Raw genomic sequence first — 18,550 nt, forward strand, 5'->3', positions numbered from 1 at the left:
GATTATACAGAGACAAACACCTTTGTCTATCACCTGAACTAACAGAAATTATACAAACACCTTTGTCTATCACCTGAACTAACAGAGATTATACAGACACACATTTGTCTAACACCTGGACCAACAGAGATTATACAGACATACACATTTGTCTACCACCTGGACCAACAGAAATTATGCAGAGACACACCTTTGTCTATCACCTGGACCAACAGAGATTATACAGAGACACACCTTTGTCTATCACCTGGACCAACAGAGATTATACAGACATACACATTTGTCTACCACCTGGACCAACAGAAATTATGCAGAGACACACCTTTGTCTATCACCTGGACCAACAGAGATTATACAGACACACACCTTTGTCTATCACCTGGACCAAGAGAGATTATACAGACACACACCTTTGTCTATCACCTGAACTAACAGAAATTATACAAACACCTTTGTCTATCACCTGGACCAACAGAGATTATACAGACACACACCTTTGTCTATCACCTGGACCAACAGAGATTATACAGAGACAAACACCTTTGTCTATCACCTGGACCAACAGAGATTATACAGAGACAAACACCTTTGTCTATCACCTGAACTAACAGAGATTATACAGACACACACTTGTCTATCACCTAGACCAACAGAGATTATACAGAGACACACATTTGTCTATCACCTGAACTAACAGAGATTATACAGACACACACCTTTGTCTATCACCTGAACTAACAGAGATTATACAGACAAACACCTTTGTCTATCACCTGAACTAACAGAAATTATACAAACACCTTTGTCTATCACCTGAACTAACAGAGATTATACAGACACACATTTGTCTAACACCTGGACCAACAGAGATTATACAGACATACACATTTGTCTACCACCTGGACCAACAGAAATTATGCAGAGACACACCTTTGTCTATCACCTGGACCAACAGAGATTATACAGAGACACACCTTTGTCTATCACCTGGACCAACAGAGATTATACAGACAAACACCTTTGTCTATCACCTAGACCAACAGAGATTATACAGACACACACCTTTGTCTATCACCTGGACCAACAGAGATTATACAGAAACACACCTTTGTCTATCACCTGAACTAACAGAGATTATACAGACACACACCTTTGTCTATCACCTGAACTAACAGAAATTATACAGACAAACACCTTTGTCTATCACCTGAACTAACAGAGATTATACAAACACCTTTGTCTATCACCTGAACTAACAGAAATTATACAAACACCTTTGTCTATCACCTGAACTAACAGAGATTATACAGACACACACCTAGGTCTATCACCTGGACCAACAGAGATTATACAGACACACACCTTTGTCTATCACCTGGACCAACAGAAATTATACAGAGACACACCTTTGTCTATCACCTGGACCAACAGAGATTATACAGAGACACACCTTTGTCTATCACCTGAACCAACAGAGATTATACAGACACACACATTTGTCTATCACCTGGACCAACAGAGATTATACAGACACACACCTTAGTCTATCACCTGGACCAACAGAGATTATACAGACACACACCTTTGTCTATCACCTGAACTAACAGAAATTATACAAACACCTTTGTCTATCACCTGGACCAACAGAGATTATACAGACACACACCTTTGTCTATCACCTGAACTAACAGAGATTATAACAGAGATTATACAGACAAACACCTTTGTCTATCACCTGAACTAACAGAGATTATACAGACACACACTTGTCTATCACCTGGACCAACAGAGATTATACAGACACACACCTTTGTCTATCACCTGAACTAACAGAGATTATACAGACACACACCTTTGTCTATCACCTGAACTAACAGAGATTATACAGACAAACACCTTTGTCTATCACCTGAACTAACAGAGATTATACAAACACCTTTGTCTATCACCTGAACTAACAGAGATTATACAGACACACACTTGTCTATCACCTGAACTAACAGAGATTATACAGAGACAAACACCTTTGTCTATCACCTGAACTAACAGAGATTATACAGAAACACACCTTTGTCTATCACCTGAACTAACAGAGATTATACAGACAAACACCTTTGTCTATCATGTAATGTACCTATACAGAAATTATACAGACACACACTTGTCTATCACTCTGAGTTTTAACAGAGACAACACACAGACACACACTTTTGTCTGGATAACAACACAAACACAGAGACTTTTAACTGACACACAGTTTTAATGAAGTAACAATATGAACACAAGACCCACTTTTGAGATGATATAACAACACAAACACACACTTTTGACTCTAGTTTTAATGGAGTAACAACACAAACACATGACCCACTTTTGACTGCTGAGTTTTAAAGTAACAACAAACAACACTTTTGACTGCTGAGTTTTAAAAGTAACAATGTTGACCCACTTTTGACTGCTGAGTTTTAATGGAGTAACAACAACACAAGACCCACTTTTGACTGCTGAGTTTTAATGGAGTAACAACACAAACACAAGACCCACTTTTGACTGCTGAGTTTTAATGGAGTAACAACAACACAAGACCCACTTTTGACTGCTGAGTTTTGATGGAGTAACAACACAAACACAAGACCCACTTTTGACTGCTGAGTTTTAATGGAGTAACAACACAAACACAAGACCCACTTTTGACTGCTGAGTTTTAATGGAGTAACAACACAAACACAAGACCCACTTTTGACTGCTGAGTTTTAATGAAGTAACAACATGAACACAAGACCCACTTTTGACTGCTGAGTTTTAATGGAGTAACAACACAAACACAAGACCCACTTTTGACTGCTGAGTTTTAATGGAGTAACAACACAAACACAAGACCCACTTTTGACTGCTGAGTTTTAATGGAGTAACAACACAAACACAAGAGCCACTTTTGACTGCTGAGTTTTAATGGAGTAACAACAACACAATGACAATGTATACAATTACAACTCACGGTGAGATGGTTTTACCAATAAAACAAATGTTTTAAAATCAACAGGTCACATGATAATTAAACTGACATCCCCCCTCTCCAATGGCATGGAGTCTAACTTGTTTATAACTGTTTATCATACAAGTGAAGAGAACGGATTTCACATTCAAAAACTTTTCAGAAATTTCATGGATAAATTCACTTTTTGATATTTTGATGGACAAATTGGAATGACTATTTGTGAGTGAAACTGGGTAAAGAATTGGAAAGGAAGACCAATCTGATGTTTAACTAAACATCTACACTTAGCCAATGCCCTCTACTGATAAGAGGTTTGTAAAATTGTTCTTATAGTTCAGATCTATCTACAGGACCATATAATATGGTTTCCAGTGCTTACTTATATAACCTACAGAACAACTGACTAGTAACCTCAATAAAGATGCAGTTATATTGATATAATACCAATGTTTTCTCAGTTCTTTACCTTGGTGAAATGAAATCATGATGAATTAAAGATTGAAGAGTTTACTAACTGCCAAACTCCACGACATTTCATGTCTTGATGAAATGAACACCACTTCTGTTCAATACAATGACATTCTGAAAATGAAAGTGTTAAGTGACTGTCCAACTCCATGACCAATTAAAACATCACTCACGGACAGTTTGCAATAGTGATGTATTGAAGATAAAGATATTCACTGACTGTCAAATTCCATGACATATTGATGTTTTGATGAAACGAAAATGTAATGATTGTTCATTGAAGACTAAATGATGATTTTAGGTCTACACAACAGCATACTGGCTATACAACAGTTCACGTATTTTGTAAAAGTCTTCACATATTGAACCCTCCAGCTGAATTTTGCCAGCTTCATTCTGAAAAAGTAAAAGATAACAAAATAAATACACTATATAGACTTAGATCAAAGGAAAATAAACAAGAAATGTACACGTCTACAGAAAGTAAAATACCTGTCTACAGAGGGAAAATTAACAATAATGTATACCTGTCTACAGAGGGAAAATTAACAATAAATGTATACCTGTCTACAGAGGGAAAATTAACAATAAATGTATACCTGTCTACAGAGGGAAAATTAACAATAAATGTATACCTGTCTACAGAGGGAAAATTAACAATAAATGTATACCTGTCTACAGAGGGAAAATTAACAATAAATGTACACGTCTACAGAAAGTAAAATACCTGTCTATAGAGGGAAAATTAACAATAAATGTATACCTGTCTACAGAGGGAAAATTAACAATAAATGTATACCTGTCTACAGAGGGAAAATTAACAATAATGTATACCTGTCTACAGAGGGAAAATTAACAATAAATGTATACCTGTCTACAGAGGGAATATTAACAATAAATGTATACCTGTCTACAGAGGGAAAATTAACAATAAATGTACATGTCTACAGAAAGTAAAATACCTGTCTACAGAGGGAAAATTAACAATAATGTATACCTGTCTACAGAGGGAAAATTAACAATAAATGTATACCTGTCTACAGAGGGAAAATTAACAATAAATGTATAACTGTCTACAGAGGGAAAATTAACAATAATGTATACCTGTCTACAGAGGGAAAATTAACAATAATGTATACCTGTCTACAGAGGGAAAATACACCCACACTGTGATGGGAAATACAACCACACTGTGATGGGAAATACAACCACACTGTGATGGGAAATACACCCACACTGTGATGGGAAATAAACCCACATTGTGATGGGAAATACACCCACACTGTGATGGGAAATAAACCCACATTGTGATGGGAAATACACCCACACTGTGATGGGAAATACACCCACACTGTACATTTCCATGAAATTGATTGATATTTACGACCAACATGCATCAATATTCTACAGAAATACACAGTTTTCTTGATAGCATAAATATAAACAGACTTTAATACTATAAGAATGTGTATCTACCACAGGAATACGTGGAAGGAATTAAAAGCAACCTTAAATTGATCATGTTGTGAAGGTGTTATTAGCTTAGTTAAAGACCTGAATAATGACAACAACACAGGTACTCTGTGATTCTATACACAAATTAAAGAATGATACTGAAGAAAAGGATTCACTTTCATTTCAAAGCAAAAAATAATTCAATTACAATATTTGAGTTAGGTGAGTAATCAAGCTATCTTCAATGGAAAACTTTTGATTCATTTCAGTAAAATTCAATTAAAATCCTCATTATCAAAGAGACAGAATCAAACACTTGTAAAAACAAGCCCCAAAAGACCACTTACTGAAGCAGTAAATTAAATTTTGACAATTTCACTTCAACCAAAAAACCATCAGACTGCCACTCACAGACAGAACTTCTGGCTGACAGGCGGAACTCCTTGTTGACAGACAGAACTTCTGGCTGACAGGCAGAACTTCTCGCTGACAGACAGAACTTCTGGCAGACAGGCGGAACTCCTTGTTGACAGACAGAACTTCTCGCTGACAGACAGAACTTCTGGTTGACAGGCAGAACTCCTTGTTGACAGACAGAACTTCTGGCTGACAGACAGAACTTCTCGCTGACAGACAGAACTTCTCGCTGACAGACAGAACTTCTGGCTGACAGACAGAACTTCTCGCTGACAGACAGAACTTCTGGCTGACAGACAGAACTTCTCGCTGACAGACAGAACTTCTGGCTGACAGGCGGAACTCCTTGTTGACAGACAGAACTTCTGGCTGACAGACAGAACTTCTCACTGACAGACAGAACTTCTGGCTGACAGACAGAACTTCACGCTGACAGACAGAACTTCTGGCTGACAGGCTGAACTCCTTGTTGACAGACAGAACTTCTGGCTGACAGGTGGAACTCCTTGTTGACAGACAGAACTTCTCACTGACAGACAGAACTTCTGGCTGACAGACAGAACTTCTGGCTGACAGGCGGAACTCCTTGTTGACAGACAGAACTTCTCACTGACAGACAGAACTTCTGGCTGACAGACAGAACTTCTCGCTGACAGACAGAACTTCTGGCTGTCAGGCGGAACTCCTTGTTGACATGAGTAATAAATGTAATGTATTTGGATCTAACATGGAAAATGATGGATCTGACCACCTAACGATTAGAAACAAACATCCATCTCCGTCTTAATGAGATTCCCTTACTCTATCTTAATTTGTACTCTCTCATTCCCCTACAGACATAACATTGCCTCAACCCTAACGTCAGTTGTACTCTCTCCTTCCCCTACAGACATAACATTGCCTCAATTCTATTGTCAGTTGTACTCTCTCATCTCCCTACAGACATAACATTGCCTCAACCCTAACGTCAGTTGTACTCTCTCATCTCCCTACAGACATAACATTGCCTCAACCCTAACGTCAGCTGTACTCTCTCATTCCCCTACAGACATAACATTGCCTCAACCCTAACGTCAGCTGTACTCTCTCATTCCCCTACAGACATAACATTGACTCAACCCTAACGTCAGTTGTACTCTCTCATCCCCCTACAGACATAACATTGCCTCAACCCTAACGTCAGCTGTACTCTCTCATTCCCCTACAGACATAACATTGCCTCAACCCTAACGTCAGTTGTACTCTCTCATCCCCCTACAGACATAACATTGCCTCAACCCTAACGTCAGTTGTACTTTCTCATCCCCCTACAGACATAACATTGCCTCGACCCTAACGTCAGTTGTACTTTCTCATCCCCCTACAGACATAACATTGCCTCACTCCTAATGTCAGTTGTACTCTCTCATCCCCCTACAGACATAACATTGCCTCAACCCTAATGTCAGTTGTACTCTCTCATCCCCCTACAGACATAACATTGCCTCAACCCTAATGTCAGTTGTACTCTCTCATCCCCCTACAGACATAACATTGCCTCAACCCTAATGTCAGTTGTACTCTCTCATCCCCCTACAGACATAACATTGCCTCAACCCTAATGTCAGTTGTACTCTCTCATCCCCCTACAGACATAGCATTGCCTTAATCCTAATGTCAGTTGTACTCTCTCATTCTCCTACAGACATAACATTGCCTCAACCCTAATGTCAGTTTTACTCTCTCATCCCCCTACAGACATAACATTGCCTCAACCCTAACGTCAGTTGTACTCTCTCATCCCCCTACAGACATAACATTGCCTCAACCCTAACGTCAGTTGTACTCTCTCATCCCCCTACAGACATAACATTGCCTCAACCCTAACGTCAGTTGTACTCTCTCATCCCCCTACAGACATAACATTGCCTCAACCCTAATGTCAGTTGTACTCTCTCATCCCCCTACAGACATAACATTGCCTCAACCCTAATGTCAGTTGTACTCTCTCATCCCCTACAGACATAGCATTGCCTCACTCCTAATGTCAGTTGTACTCTCTCATCTCCCTACAGACATAACATTGCCTCACTCCTAATGTCAGTTGTACTCTCTCATCCCCCTATAGACATAACATTGCCTTAATCCTAATGTCAGTTGTACTCTCTCATTCTCCTACAGACATAACATTGTCTCAGTCCTAATGTCAGCTGTACTTTCAACATAAGGGAGGCCTATCAAATGCCAAAAAAGGGTAAAGTGTCTTGGAAAAGGGAATAACAATGACAGCAGAGACGAGAGGATTTCTCAGCTGCCTGAGCCACATAAACTGCCACAGGTAGGGAGCATCAGACTATATCCCTCTAAGCTACACCTTACATTATGTGGTTCTACCCTTTACTGACTGAGCTTTATTAGCCTACTCGTCACATACATGTCCGACTCTGTAGTGATCAGGTGCAAATATAAGAGAGCCATTTGATAATATCCTGAGGATCATTACAGAAACATCATGTACATCAGGCATTTATCTTCAAAAAAAAAAAGATCTTTAATCATTTTTTACCATTTCGCTACCCCTATGTTCTTGTAAATGTCACACAGAATGAGTGTCCTCATCCCTTAATGTTCTCTGGCATTTACATGAATTCATTTTTCGTTTCTACATATTTTTTGTAATTGGCATAAAAGAAAGTATTTTTTCAAACTATAGTCTCACAGGATATGCCAAAATGTTAAAAGTTATAAGTGAATTCACTAAAATGTCTGCTCTTCAACATTTCCCATTATCACAAGATTACACATTAACCTTTGTCTTGCCCTGGTGTCGTTAACTTTGCTAAACAACGATACAAAGTTTGTCTACCATTTAGATGGGCACACTACTGTTAAATATTTGTCTACCATTTTGATGGTCACACTACTGTTACAGATGACAAAGGACACCTTTAACAGTCAGACTACTGTGCTGTGACAAATAACTTTGCTATAATTATGTTATTTTGATGGCTACATCATTGTAACATTGTTTCATTATAATGGTTACCTACCCTTTTGACAGCCACACTACTGTTACAGATCAGGACCCCTGCAATAAACTCGGCCTGGAAGCCTTCCTGTAGTAGAACCAGTTTGAAGTCAGAGAGCTTAGGTTCATTGACGAATACAGCTTTATGTCCTTCTATTTGGTGTGGTTGAACCGACTCCAGGGTAGGCACAATGTCCATTGCTTTTTCCTCCTCATCATCCTTCTCTGTATAAACAGATAGAAAACAATAAGAGACATGAAGTCTTCTTGTCTAAAAGTAAGTATCAGTGAAACTGATTAGTGCTTACTGAAAATTACTTTACTGATCACAAAATTTGAACAAAGGGCAATAACTCTGTAATTAATGGATTGTGGGCTAAAAATGTAGAACCCTGTACATTATCATAGTATGACCAATGTATACATTAAGTTTCATTATTGGAGATGGGAGGATAGGGGAGGGGTGAGGGATGAGGGGGTGTAGGGGTTGTAAGGGGCAGTAGGGGAGGGGATGGGGAAGGGGGTGTAGGGTTTGTAAGGGGCAGTGGGGGAGGGGTGAGGGATGAGGGGGTGTAGGGGTTGTAAGGGGCAGTAGGGGAGGGGATGTTAGGGTGTAAGGGGCAGTGGGGGATAGGGAAGTAGGGGTTGTAAGGGGCAGTAGGGGAGGGGATGGGGGAAAGGGGTAAGGGGCAGTGGGGGAGGGGTGAGGGATGAGGGGGTGTAGGGGTTGTAAGGGGCAGTGGGGGGAGGGGATGGGGCAGGGGGTGTAGGGGTTGAAAGGGGCATGGGGGGGGGGATGGGGGAGGGATGTAGGGGGAGGGGGCATAAGGGGCAGTGGGGGATGTTGTGAAGGAGCAATAAAGATTGTAAGGGGCAATGGGGGAGGGGATGGGGGGAGGGGGCATAGGGGTTTGTAAGGGACAGTGGGGGGAGGGATAGGGTAAGGGGGTTTTGGGGTTGTAAGGGCCAGTGGGGGTTCATGGGGGCTGTGATTATCTTTCGATCACTTGCCACTCCAGATGATCATGCGCTGCATTTAATAGTAATATCACATACATGTACACAACAAAGTAAAGACAAGAACTGTGAAGCACTTTAGCCCCCAAATCTATCAAATCTCCTCCACATTTTAATCATCCATAAGACATGAAATAGATGGAAAAGCTTACAAAATAATCAAATTAAAAGTCCCGTAAGAGACATGTATCCTCTTCATCCTTAACTCTATCGGTTCCATCCCACAAAATTAAAATTGGATATGATATAAAACAGGTAAGGGTACAACTTAATTCATTCTCACAGGCCCAACAACACCCATATAATTACCACTTCAAACAACGTCTCCGTAATTATCTCCACTTTCAAACAGTAATATTATTCATTTGTAATAAGAAGTACATGCAAACCTTTGATAATTTAAGATAAAACATACACAAGTGCCTTTAATACAGCAACAAGTGCAGACTACAGGTTTCTAATACATCTTGTGTTGGCCATTAGTGGTTATATATGTATTAAATTTGACCATTACTTAATACCATTACATTACCTAGCTTGTTGTCTCAATGTCCTCCTAGCATGTTTACCCAACTAGTAAAGTATACTCCACAGGAACAACCTAGCCATTTGTCATTTCTCTGTCCACATTCTCTGAGGTAATGTCAGGGGATTGACTATCAGCAATAAGGATAATGTTTAAATTTTCTTCAGAGATAAATACAGAGTTTGATCTGCATGTTGGTACAGGGAAACGTTATGGTCACTAGAGAGAAGTTTTCTTTAGAGATAAATACAGAGTTTGATCTGCATGTTGGTACAGGGAAACGTTATGGTCACTAGAGAGAAGTTTTCTTTAGAGATAAATACAGAGACTGATCTGCATGTTGGTACAGGGAAACGTTTCCATGGTCACTAGCGAGAAGTTTTCTTTAGAGATAAATACAGTGTGATCTGCATGTCAGTATAGGGAAACATCTACATTGTCACTATAGAGAAGTTTTCTTTAGAGATAAATACAGAGATTGATCTGAATGTCTGTATAGGGTAACATCTACACTGTTACTAGTGAGAAGTTTTCTTTAGAGATAAATACAGAGATTGATCTGAATGTCTGTATAGGGAAATCTCTACATTGTCACTAGAGTGAAGTTTTCTTTAGAGATAAATACAGAGATTGATCTGAATGTCTGTATAGGGAAATCTCTACATTGTCACTAGAGTGAAGTTTTCTTTAGAGATAAATACAGAGATTGATCTGAATGTCTGTATAGGGAAATCTCTACATTGTCACTAGAGTGAAGTTTTCTTTAGAGATAAATACAGAGATTGATCTGAATGTCTGTATAGGGTAACATCTACACTGTCACTAGAGAGAAGTTTTCTTCCGCGATAAATGTAGAAATGAAGTCTTAATTGTTAGTTATAATTGGAACACATCTTTAAACACTGTTTCCTTTGAAATGCTGTCGCTTTTTACAACAAAATATTCATTTAAATCTATTAGACAAAAATAATCTAAAGAATCTGTCTTTCCCTCAAGAACCTAGACCATTAAACAATGTTATAGTAATCATTTTATCTATTACAAACTTGTGTAGAATCTGAGTTTTTTCACTGTAAATCAAGGAGAGTTATGTCCCCTTGTATAAAGAAGCGCTTCTCATGTTGTTTTTTTCTAGTTCACTTAAAGATGATAAATTTCCTTAATTATTATGCCACTTAATGGAACTTTCTACTAAGTATTCCATTATCTTCCCCCACTTGTTCCTATTGTACAACTTAATGAGTTAAATTAATATCATCTCATGCTTTTAAATATCTCTTCTGTTTAAAACAATTTGTGTGTCACAAAATTATCTGAAGCCTTAATTATCCATTCACTTGTGTTAAAAGCTATAAAATTTCAGGGATGATATGTTTCACATGTAGGTCTAAAAGTTAACTATTCTACTAAACCAAACTACATAGATCCCATCCACAGGTATTTCTACTTGGGAAGTCGAATTTCCTCCAAAATTAAAACTAGCAAGTCAATAAACACCCTGCATGTGGCACTCATATAAAACCATAGTTAAGGATATACCAGCAGTAATTAGTGTGACATAAAAATGTAATGTTTGAAATGTATATGCCTATAGAAAAAGGTGACTTTTGACCCTGTGACCTTGAAACTTTGCCTAAAATGACTATCATATATACATACATGTCTATACAAAACATTCAAGAATTTGGAGAAAATAGGCAGATATATGTCCTTCTACATGTTGATGACCTTTAACCTAGTGACCTTAAAACTAGGCAAATAAAATCTTTGCATGACTTCTTAAAACTTCAAATGAATGGTCATTTTATTGTTGTTTCAGTAGTTTAGCTGTCCTAAAATTGTCTTATCCCTGGAGGTTTAGTGATACATCCAGAGATGAATTTGGCAATTTTGCTAGATCTACTCTGACATTGCAATCATATTACATACTTATGTCATTGATGTCTCTGAGAAGAGCAGAAGATTTTATTTAAAACTAACATGTTTTTCATCATTTTGGCAATGCCCTGTGAATCCCAGGGGGATGGGGATGGCTAATTTTGTAATTTTGATGCCCCTTCAGGTAATGATGCTTATAAATCAGTAACCATGTTTGGTTGGAATGTGAACATAAGTTCTTGAGAAGAAGCTGTAAATGTGAAAAGTTAATGGACCATAACAGACAAAACATGATTGCAAAGGTCACAATAGGCTCAGGTGACCTAAAAACACAGAAACATGAAATATGAATCAAATGCTATTGAATTCCAATATCTTAGTTAATTAGAAGATCTGACTGACCTGTTTATACAGCCTGTAACATTCCTGTAATATTGATACTGAATGGCCCTGTAATATTGATTCTGTATAAAGTTTGCATTGACCTTATGTCCTGTGATACTGACCTATATATACAGCCTGTAATGGCCCTGTAATATTGATTCTGTATGAAGTTTGTATTGACCTTAAATCTCCTGTGATACTGACCTATATATACAGCCTGTAATATTGATTCTGTATGAAGTTTGTATTGACCTTATGTCCTGTGATACTGACCTATATATACAGCCTGTAATATTGATTCTGTATGAAGTTTGTATTGACCTTATGTCCTGTGATACTGACCTATATATACAGCCTGTAATGGCCCTGTAATATTGCACATAGTCTGTGTTTACCTTGCTGTAGTCTCCTCTCCCTTGCCTCCTCTGACATTTCACCATCCTCTAACTCGTACATTGGGCTTGTATCCGTCTTCCCCTGACTCATGTCCAGCATGCCTTCTATCCAGGCCAGTTCTGTGTCCTTAGCCTTCTGGAAGTCCAGTGCACTGACCACATAGTCCCTAAGTCTTACCTGTAAACAAATTTGGTTATCATGTAACTTTATTACCCTATTAGTGGCCATGTTGGTATGTATCCCTTGACTACAGACAGGATGTTTATACCTTCACATCATGACATCAACTTAACTGGAACCAAGAAATGTCATCATCATAACCTATATTGAGACAGATTCTTGAAGAATTTGGAGGCTAGCTAATTCATCTTAAAATATACTTGTGTGTCTTGAGGAAGCCCGGGAGGGCGAAACCGGTTGACAACAATAAATTGAGGAACAATACCTCTTCGCCTGTTGTGATTGGCCACAACATTGTTGCCAACAAACACAACCAATACAGCACAAGATTCAACTTCTTGAGAAACGAAATCCGCCATAAGTGGGAATTGTCGAACTATGTACCTTAGAGCTTCACCTAAGCTAAGTTATCAATAGATCTGTAATCAGGGGGGCAAGGACATTTCTGACTGATAATTTTCATCTCTTCATAACATTTTGTAATTATTTTGTGTTAAAAAAAAAAAAAGATCAATGTGACTCACTTAATTTCAGGCTAAGGAACTTCACTCAAATATATAAGTTCTACTTAAAACAAAAATATTACGACATGTTTGCAAATGTATGGAAGCTGATCTGAAGCCCGTTTAATGAAGCTTTGTCATAACAGGGCACTCACTACCTTTAGGTATAATGTGGTATATTGTGATTGGTGGGAAAACGACTTGTTAAAAGAAACAGTTTTAGGGGTGAAAATTGATTTTTGAATCAGTTTGATATAGAATACAACAAACAAGACTTTTTGTGTGATTAATATCTTCACAAGTAATTACCACTAAGTATGATTTATGTATAAAATTAATCATTCTGCTCACAAATTGAGTGAGATAGATCTAATTTGAGAGAAAATGTTTATCTGATTCGATAGAAAGGAGGCACTGACAATATTCAGGCGGGTGCATTGAATGAATTTCAATTCATCCATGATTATATCTATAGAACAATTACAAATGATGAAAATTGCTTATGATTGCTCAATATAACACTTCACATATATCATGTGTTTTCATCTAATTGCATTTTAGTAAATGAAATTATTTTCAAAACTTTGATGAAATAAGTAATATCAGCTGATATCAATCTGTCTTGGTTTGGAAGGAAACACTCTGGGGATGTTGGCGATATGGGAATCAAACTCTTTCTTCTCAAAGGGAAGAGGGCTGTCACTACCTGATTATCTAGGTAAGATTTCAGACCACTACAGTGGCTGTCCTTCTCAAAGGGAAGAGGGCTGTCACTACCTGATTATCTAGGTAAGATTTCAGACCACTACAGTGGCTGTCACTACCTGATTATCTAGGTAAGATTTCAGACCATGACAGTGGCTGTCCTTCTCAAAGGAAAGAGGGCTGTCACTACCTGATTATCTAGGTAAGATTTCAGACCACTACAGTGGCTGTCACTACCTGATTATCTAGGTAAGATTTCAGACCACGACAGTGGCTGTCCTTCTCAAAGGGAAGAGGGCTGTCACTACCTGACTATCTAGGTAAGATTTCAGACCACTACAGTGGCTGTCCTTCTCAAAGGGAAGAGGGCTGTCACTACCTGACTATCTAGGTAAGATTTCAGAGTCCTTCTCTACCTGAAAGGTAAGAAGACCACTACAGGGCTGTCACAGTGGCAGACCATGACAGTGGCTGTCCTTCTCAAAGGGAAGAGGGCTGTCACTACCTGACTATCTAGGTAAGATTTCAGACCACGACAGTGGCTGTCCTTCTCAAAGGGAAGAGGGCTGTCACTACCTGACTATCTAGGTAAGATTTCAGACCACGACAGTGGCTGTCCTTCTCAAAGGGAAGAGGGCTGTCACTACCTGATTATCTAGGTAAGATTTCAGACCACGACAGTGGCTGTCCTTCTCAAAGGAAAGAGGGCTGTCACTACCTGACTATCTAGGTAAGATTTCAGACCACTACAGTGGCTGTCCTTCTCAAAGGGAAGAGGGCTGTCACTACCTGACTATCTAGGTAAGATTTCAGACCACGACAGTGGCTGTCCTTCTCAAAGGAGAGAGGGCTGTCACTACCTGACTATCTAGGTAAGATTTCAGACCACGACAGTGGCTGTCCTTCTCAAAGGAGAGAGGGCTGGCACTACCTGACTATCTAGGTAAGATTTCAGACCACGACAGTGGCTGTCCTTCTCAAACGAAAGAGGGCTGTCACTACCTGACTATCTAGGTAAGATTTCAGACCACTACAGTGGCTGTCCTACCACTACATTGGTTTAGAATCTACTGACTTATCAATCTCTTAAGGAACTGGATAACTAGTGAATGCCTCATCATACAGGTATATTTAGGGTTTTTATCATGACTGCCTTTGCGTAATCAATATCTTATTTCTACAGCTGATAATTATTATTATGATGAAGGAACCCAAACAATTTTCAGACAACCTATGTAACACTTATTATCACAAATAGATGAACACAATATATTACCTTATAAGCACCCAGTGTACAAAATGTATTACTAACAGGACTGAGAAAACATATATTAATAGCTTTTTAATCAGTGTACTATAAATTAATAGAAAAGAGGCCACACAAGGTGGTAGAGATGTGGAGGACAAATCTTTACACACAATCACAATTACTGAGGCTATGAGTGTGCTGGCAAAACATGTAAGGTTTCAGGTTATGAAAGCAACCAACTGATATTTCATGTAACACCTCCATCATATATGTTATGTAGGAATGTATCAGTATCCATGTGGAGACTGAGATGGAGCAGCCAAATTTAGTATCTCCCAGAAGTTTGTTTCTTCTGGGTTTATCACCCCGTAAACAGCTAGGATAATCTGAGGCAGTGTCTCTTTGTTACTAAGAGGTGGCTACCTCACTGAACAACAAAAGGAAGGCCCATCACAGTGCAATTACGGTAAAGTGCCCTCGGACACAACAGCAAAGTCTATTTCTCAGCTTCCTGAGAAACACAATCTGCCAAAGGTAAAAAGTGTCAAATGATGCACTTCGGATCTTTGCCGCAGGTCATGTCAGTCTGTATTACCGACTGCGTTACTGCAGCACCCTAGTTGTCTAATCTACGTGAACACTATTGCCAAAAGAAATGTTATGGTATCACTAGTTGAGATATTCATTTCTAAAATAAAAAGTTAATTCAAAATAGAAGGAATCCAAATTGCGAACGATTATTATACATTCTTATACTGAAACAGTGTACATCAAACATAAATTAGATGTGTACGATTACCATAGAGATAATATTAGCACAGTTTGTCTTACAATGGCTCCCGATTCCATGGTTACCATACCTGGTAGATGTGGCTTTCCCTGGTTACATCCACAACATCACCCACTTTTGGAGAAAAGATCTTGCCCTGAACCATGCCCTCTAGTTTGCGACAGTAGTCTGCTAGGGCTTCAGTAGCCTCGGACACAGCTCGTACGAGTATCTGGAGGACAAGGTCTTTATCATCAGATTTTAAAAGGCATTAGCTATTTCAAATATATGTACATGGTTTCCTGAAATGTTCAGGTCACAAAAGTAGATAGCAAGTGTTTTAACATTTAAACAGGAAGTCACCAATAGCAAAAAAAAGTCCAGATGGAAACCATCATAATGGTTGTACAAATCTAGAAAGGTCAGAATATAGGACAGGGCTTGGTCACAGCATCTTTTCTTTACTTCCTGACTTTTTACAGAAAAAAAACTGTATATAATTATCTGGAGTATCATTACAAATCTGACATTGGAAAGTGTTATCAACTTGTTTAAAAAGATGGAGAAGGGTTGAGGCCTTGGCTTATCATTGCAGTACTGGTAGTATCAGTAAGTCCATGTCACTGCACTGACTTACCAGCTGCCTTGGTTTAATCTGACTAAGGATTTTTTTAATGGACTCCCCATCCGACCGGCCCTCAAAGTCGATGTACTGTATGTTGGCATTGATGTCGAGTGTGACCGTGGCAGACACACACTTTGTAGGTACCTCAGACACTTCTGTAACACAGAAACAAAGGTTAGACCAATTTAGTGTCTTCTCTCAGAAACATTTATAATTCTATCTCTACAGACATTGACCTCTTACAAGGCATTCTTTACATTGAATTATCTGTCCTTAAATCCAACTTTTAATTGAAGTTGAACTTTGATACCTACAGACATAGAAGCGTGTGACAAACGTTGTGTCACCTTATATACACAGAGATATCATTAATTACTTGTAGATCTGATTACCTTGCATTGATTCCACCTCACGTGACACACTGTCCTGAAATTCAAAAGGCAAAAGGTGAGAAAAGATAATGATATATATATATAACTCTGTCTTTGAGGTAGAAATTAATTTGTTAAGAGCACTTATAGCCAGGCCTTATATTATACCTATAAATCTGTAAAAAAAATCCAGTAAACAGCTTCTACGATAAATCTTGCAACATAAGGTTTACTTTGTAAAAAAATCCAATCGAACTCATTTCTAAAGGTATGAAACTGTATGGAAGGTGCAAATACCTTTATTTACTGGTACAAGATTGTATGATAGGTGTAAGACTGTATGACAGGTATAGGACTATATGACAGGTGTAAGACTGTATGACAGGTATAAGACTATATGACAGGTGTAAGACTGTATGACAGGTGTAAGACTATATGACAGGTGTAAGACTATGACAGGTGTAAGACTGTATGACAGGTATAAGACTATATGACAGGTGTAAGACTGTATGACAGGTGTAAGACTGTATGACAGGTATAGGACTATATGACAGGTGTAAGACTGTATGACAGTGTAAGACTATGACAGGTATAAGACTGTATGACAGGTATAGGACTATATGACAGGTGTACGACTGTATGACAGGTGTAAGACTGTATGAGAGGTGTAAGACTATGACAGGTGTAAGACTGTATGACAGGTATAAGACTATATGACAGGTGTAAGACTGTATGACAGGTGTAAGACTGTATGACAGGTATAGGACTATATGACAGGTGTAAGACTGTATGACAGGTGTAAGACTATGACAGGTGTAAGACTGTATGACAGGTGTAAGACTGTATGACAGGTGTAAGACTGTATGACAGGTATAGGACTATATGACAGGTGTAAGACTGTATGACAGGTGTAAGACTATGACAGGTATAAGACTGTATGACAGGTGTAAGACTGTATGACAGGTGTAAGACTGTATGACAGGTGTAAGACTGTATGACAGGTGTAAGACTGTATGACAGGTATAAGACTGTATGACAGGTGTAAGACTGTATGACAGGTGTAAGACTGTATGACAGGTGTAAGACTATGGCAGGTATAAGACTGTATGACAGGTGTAAGACTATGACAGGTATAAGACTGTATGACAGGTGTAAGACTGTATGACAGGTGTAAGACTGTATGACAGGTATAAGACTGTATGACAGGTGTAAGACTGTATGACAGGTGTAAGACTGTATGACAGGTGTAAGACTATGACAGGTATAAGACTGTATGACAGGTGTAAGACTGTATGACAGGTATAAGACTGTATGACAGGTATAAGACTGTATGACAGGTGTAAGACTGTATGACAGGTATAAGACTGTATGACAGGTGTAAGACTGTATGACAGGTATAAGACTGTATGACAGGTGTAAGACTATGACAGGTGTAAGACTGTATGACAGGTGTAAGACTGTATGAGAGGTGTAAGACTATGACAGGTGTAAGACTGTATGACAGGTATAAGACTATATGACAGGTGTAAGACTGTATGACAGGTGTAAGACTGTATGATAGGTGTAAGACTGTATGACAGGTATAGGAGTATATGACAGGTG

The 18,550-nt window shown here is 38.6% G+C and overlaps 1 protein-coding gene across 1 annotated transcript in view; it reads right to left on the minus strand.

Annotated features, from left to right (window-relative positions):
• Nucleotides 1-2,930: 2,930 nt before the first annotated feature.
• LOC132559140 (cleavage and polyadenylation specificity factor subunit 2-like) overlaps nucleotides 2,931-18,550 on the minus strand; it is a gene marked incomplete at its 5' end in the record, with an annotated part of 142,963 nt that continues 127,343 nt past the window's right edge. The window contains 6 exons of the mRNA XM_060223749.1: nucleotides 2,931-3,862; nucleotides 8,368-8,570; nucleotides 12,546-12,723; nucleotides 16,044-16,184; nucleotides 16,590-16,732; nucleotides 16,970-17,003. Coding sequence (XP_060079732.1) covers nucleotides 3,770-3,862; nucleotides 8,368-8,570; nucleotides 12,546-12,723; nucleotides 16,044-16,184; nucleotides 16,590-16,732; nucleotides 16,970-17,003 — 792 coding nt within the window. The remainder of the gene's footprint in view (nucleotides 3,863-8,367; nucleotides 8,571-12,545; nucleotides 12,724-16,043; nucleotides 16,185-16,589; nucleotides 16,733-16,969; nucleotides 17,004-18,550) is intronic.

This window comes from Ylistrum balloti, unplaced genomic scaffold (genome assembly GCF_031769215.1).
Source record: "Ylistrum balloti isolate Yb309-2 unplaced genomic scaffold, AGI_CSIRO_Ybal_v1 Utg370864, whole genome shotgun sequence".
NCBI lineage: Eukaryota > Metazoa > Mollusca > Bivalvia > Pectinida > Pectinidae > Ylistrum > Ylistrum balloti.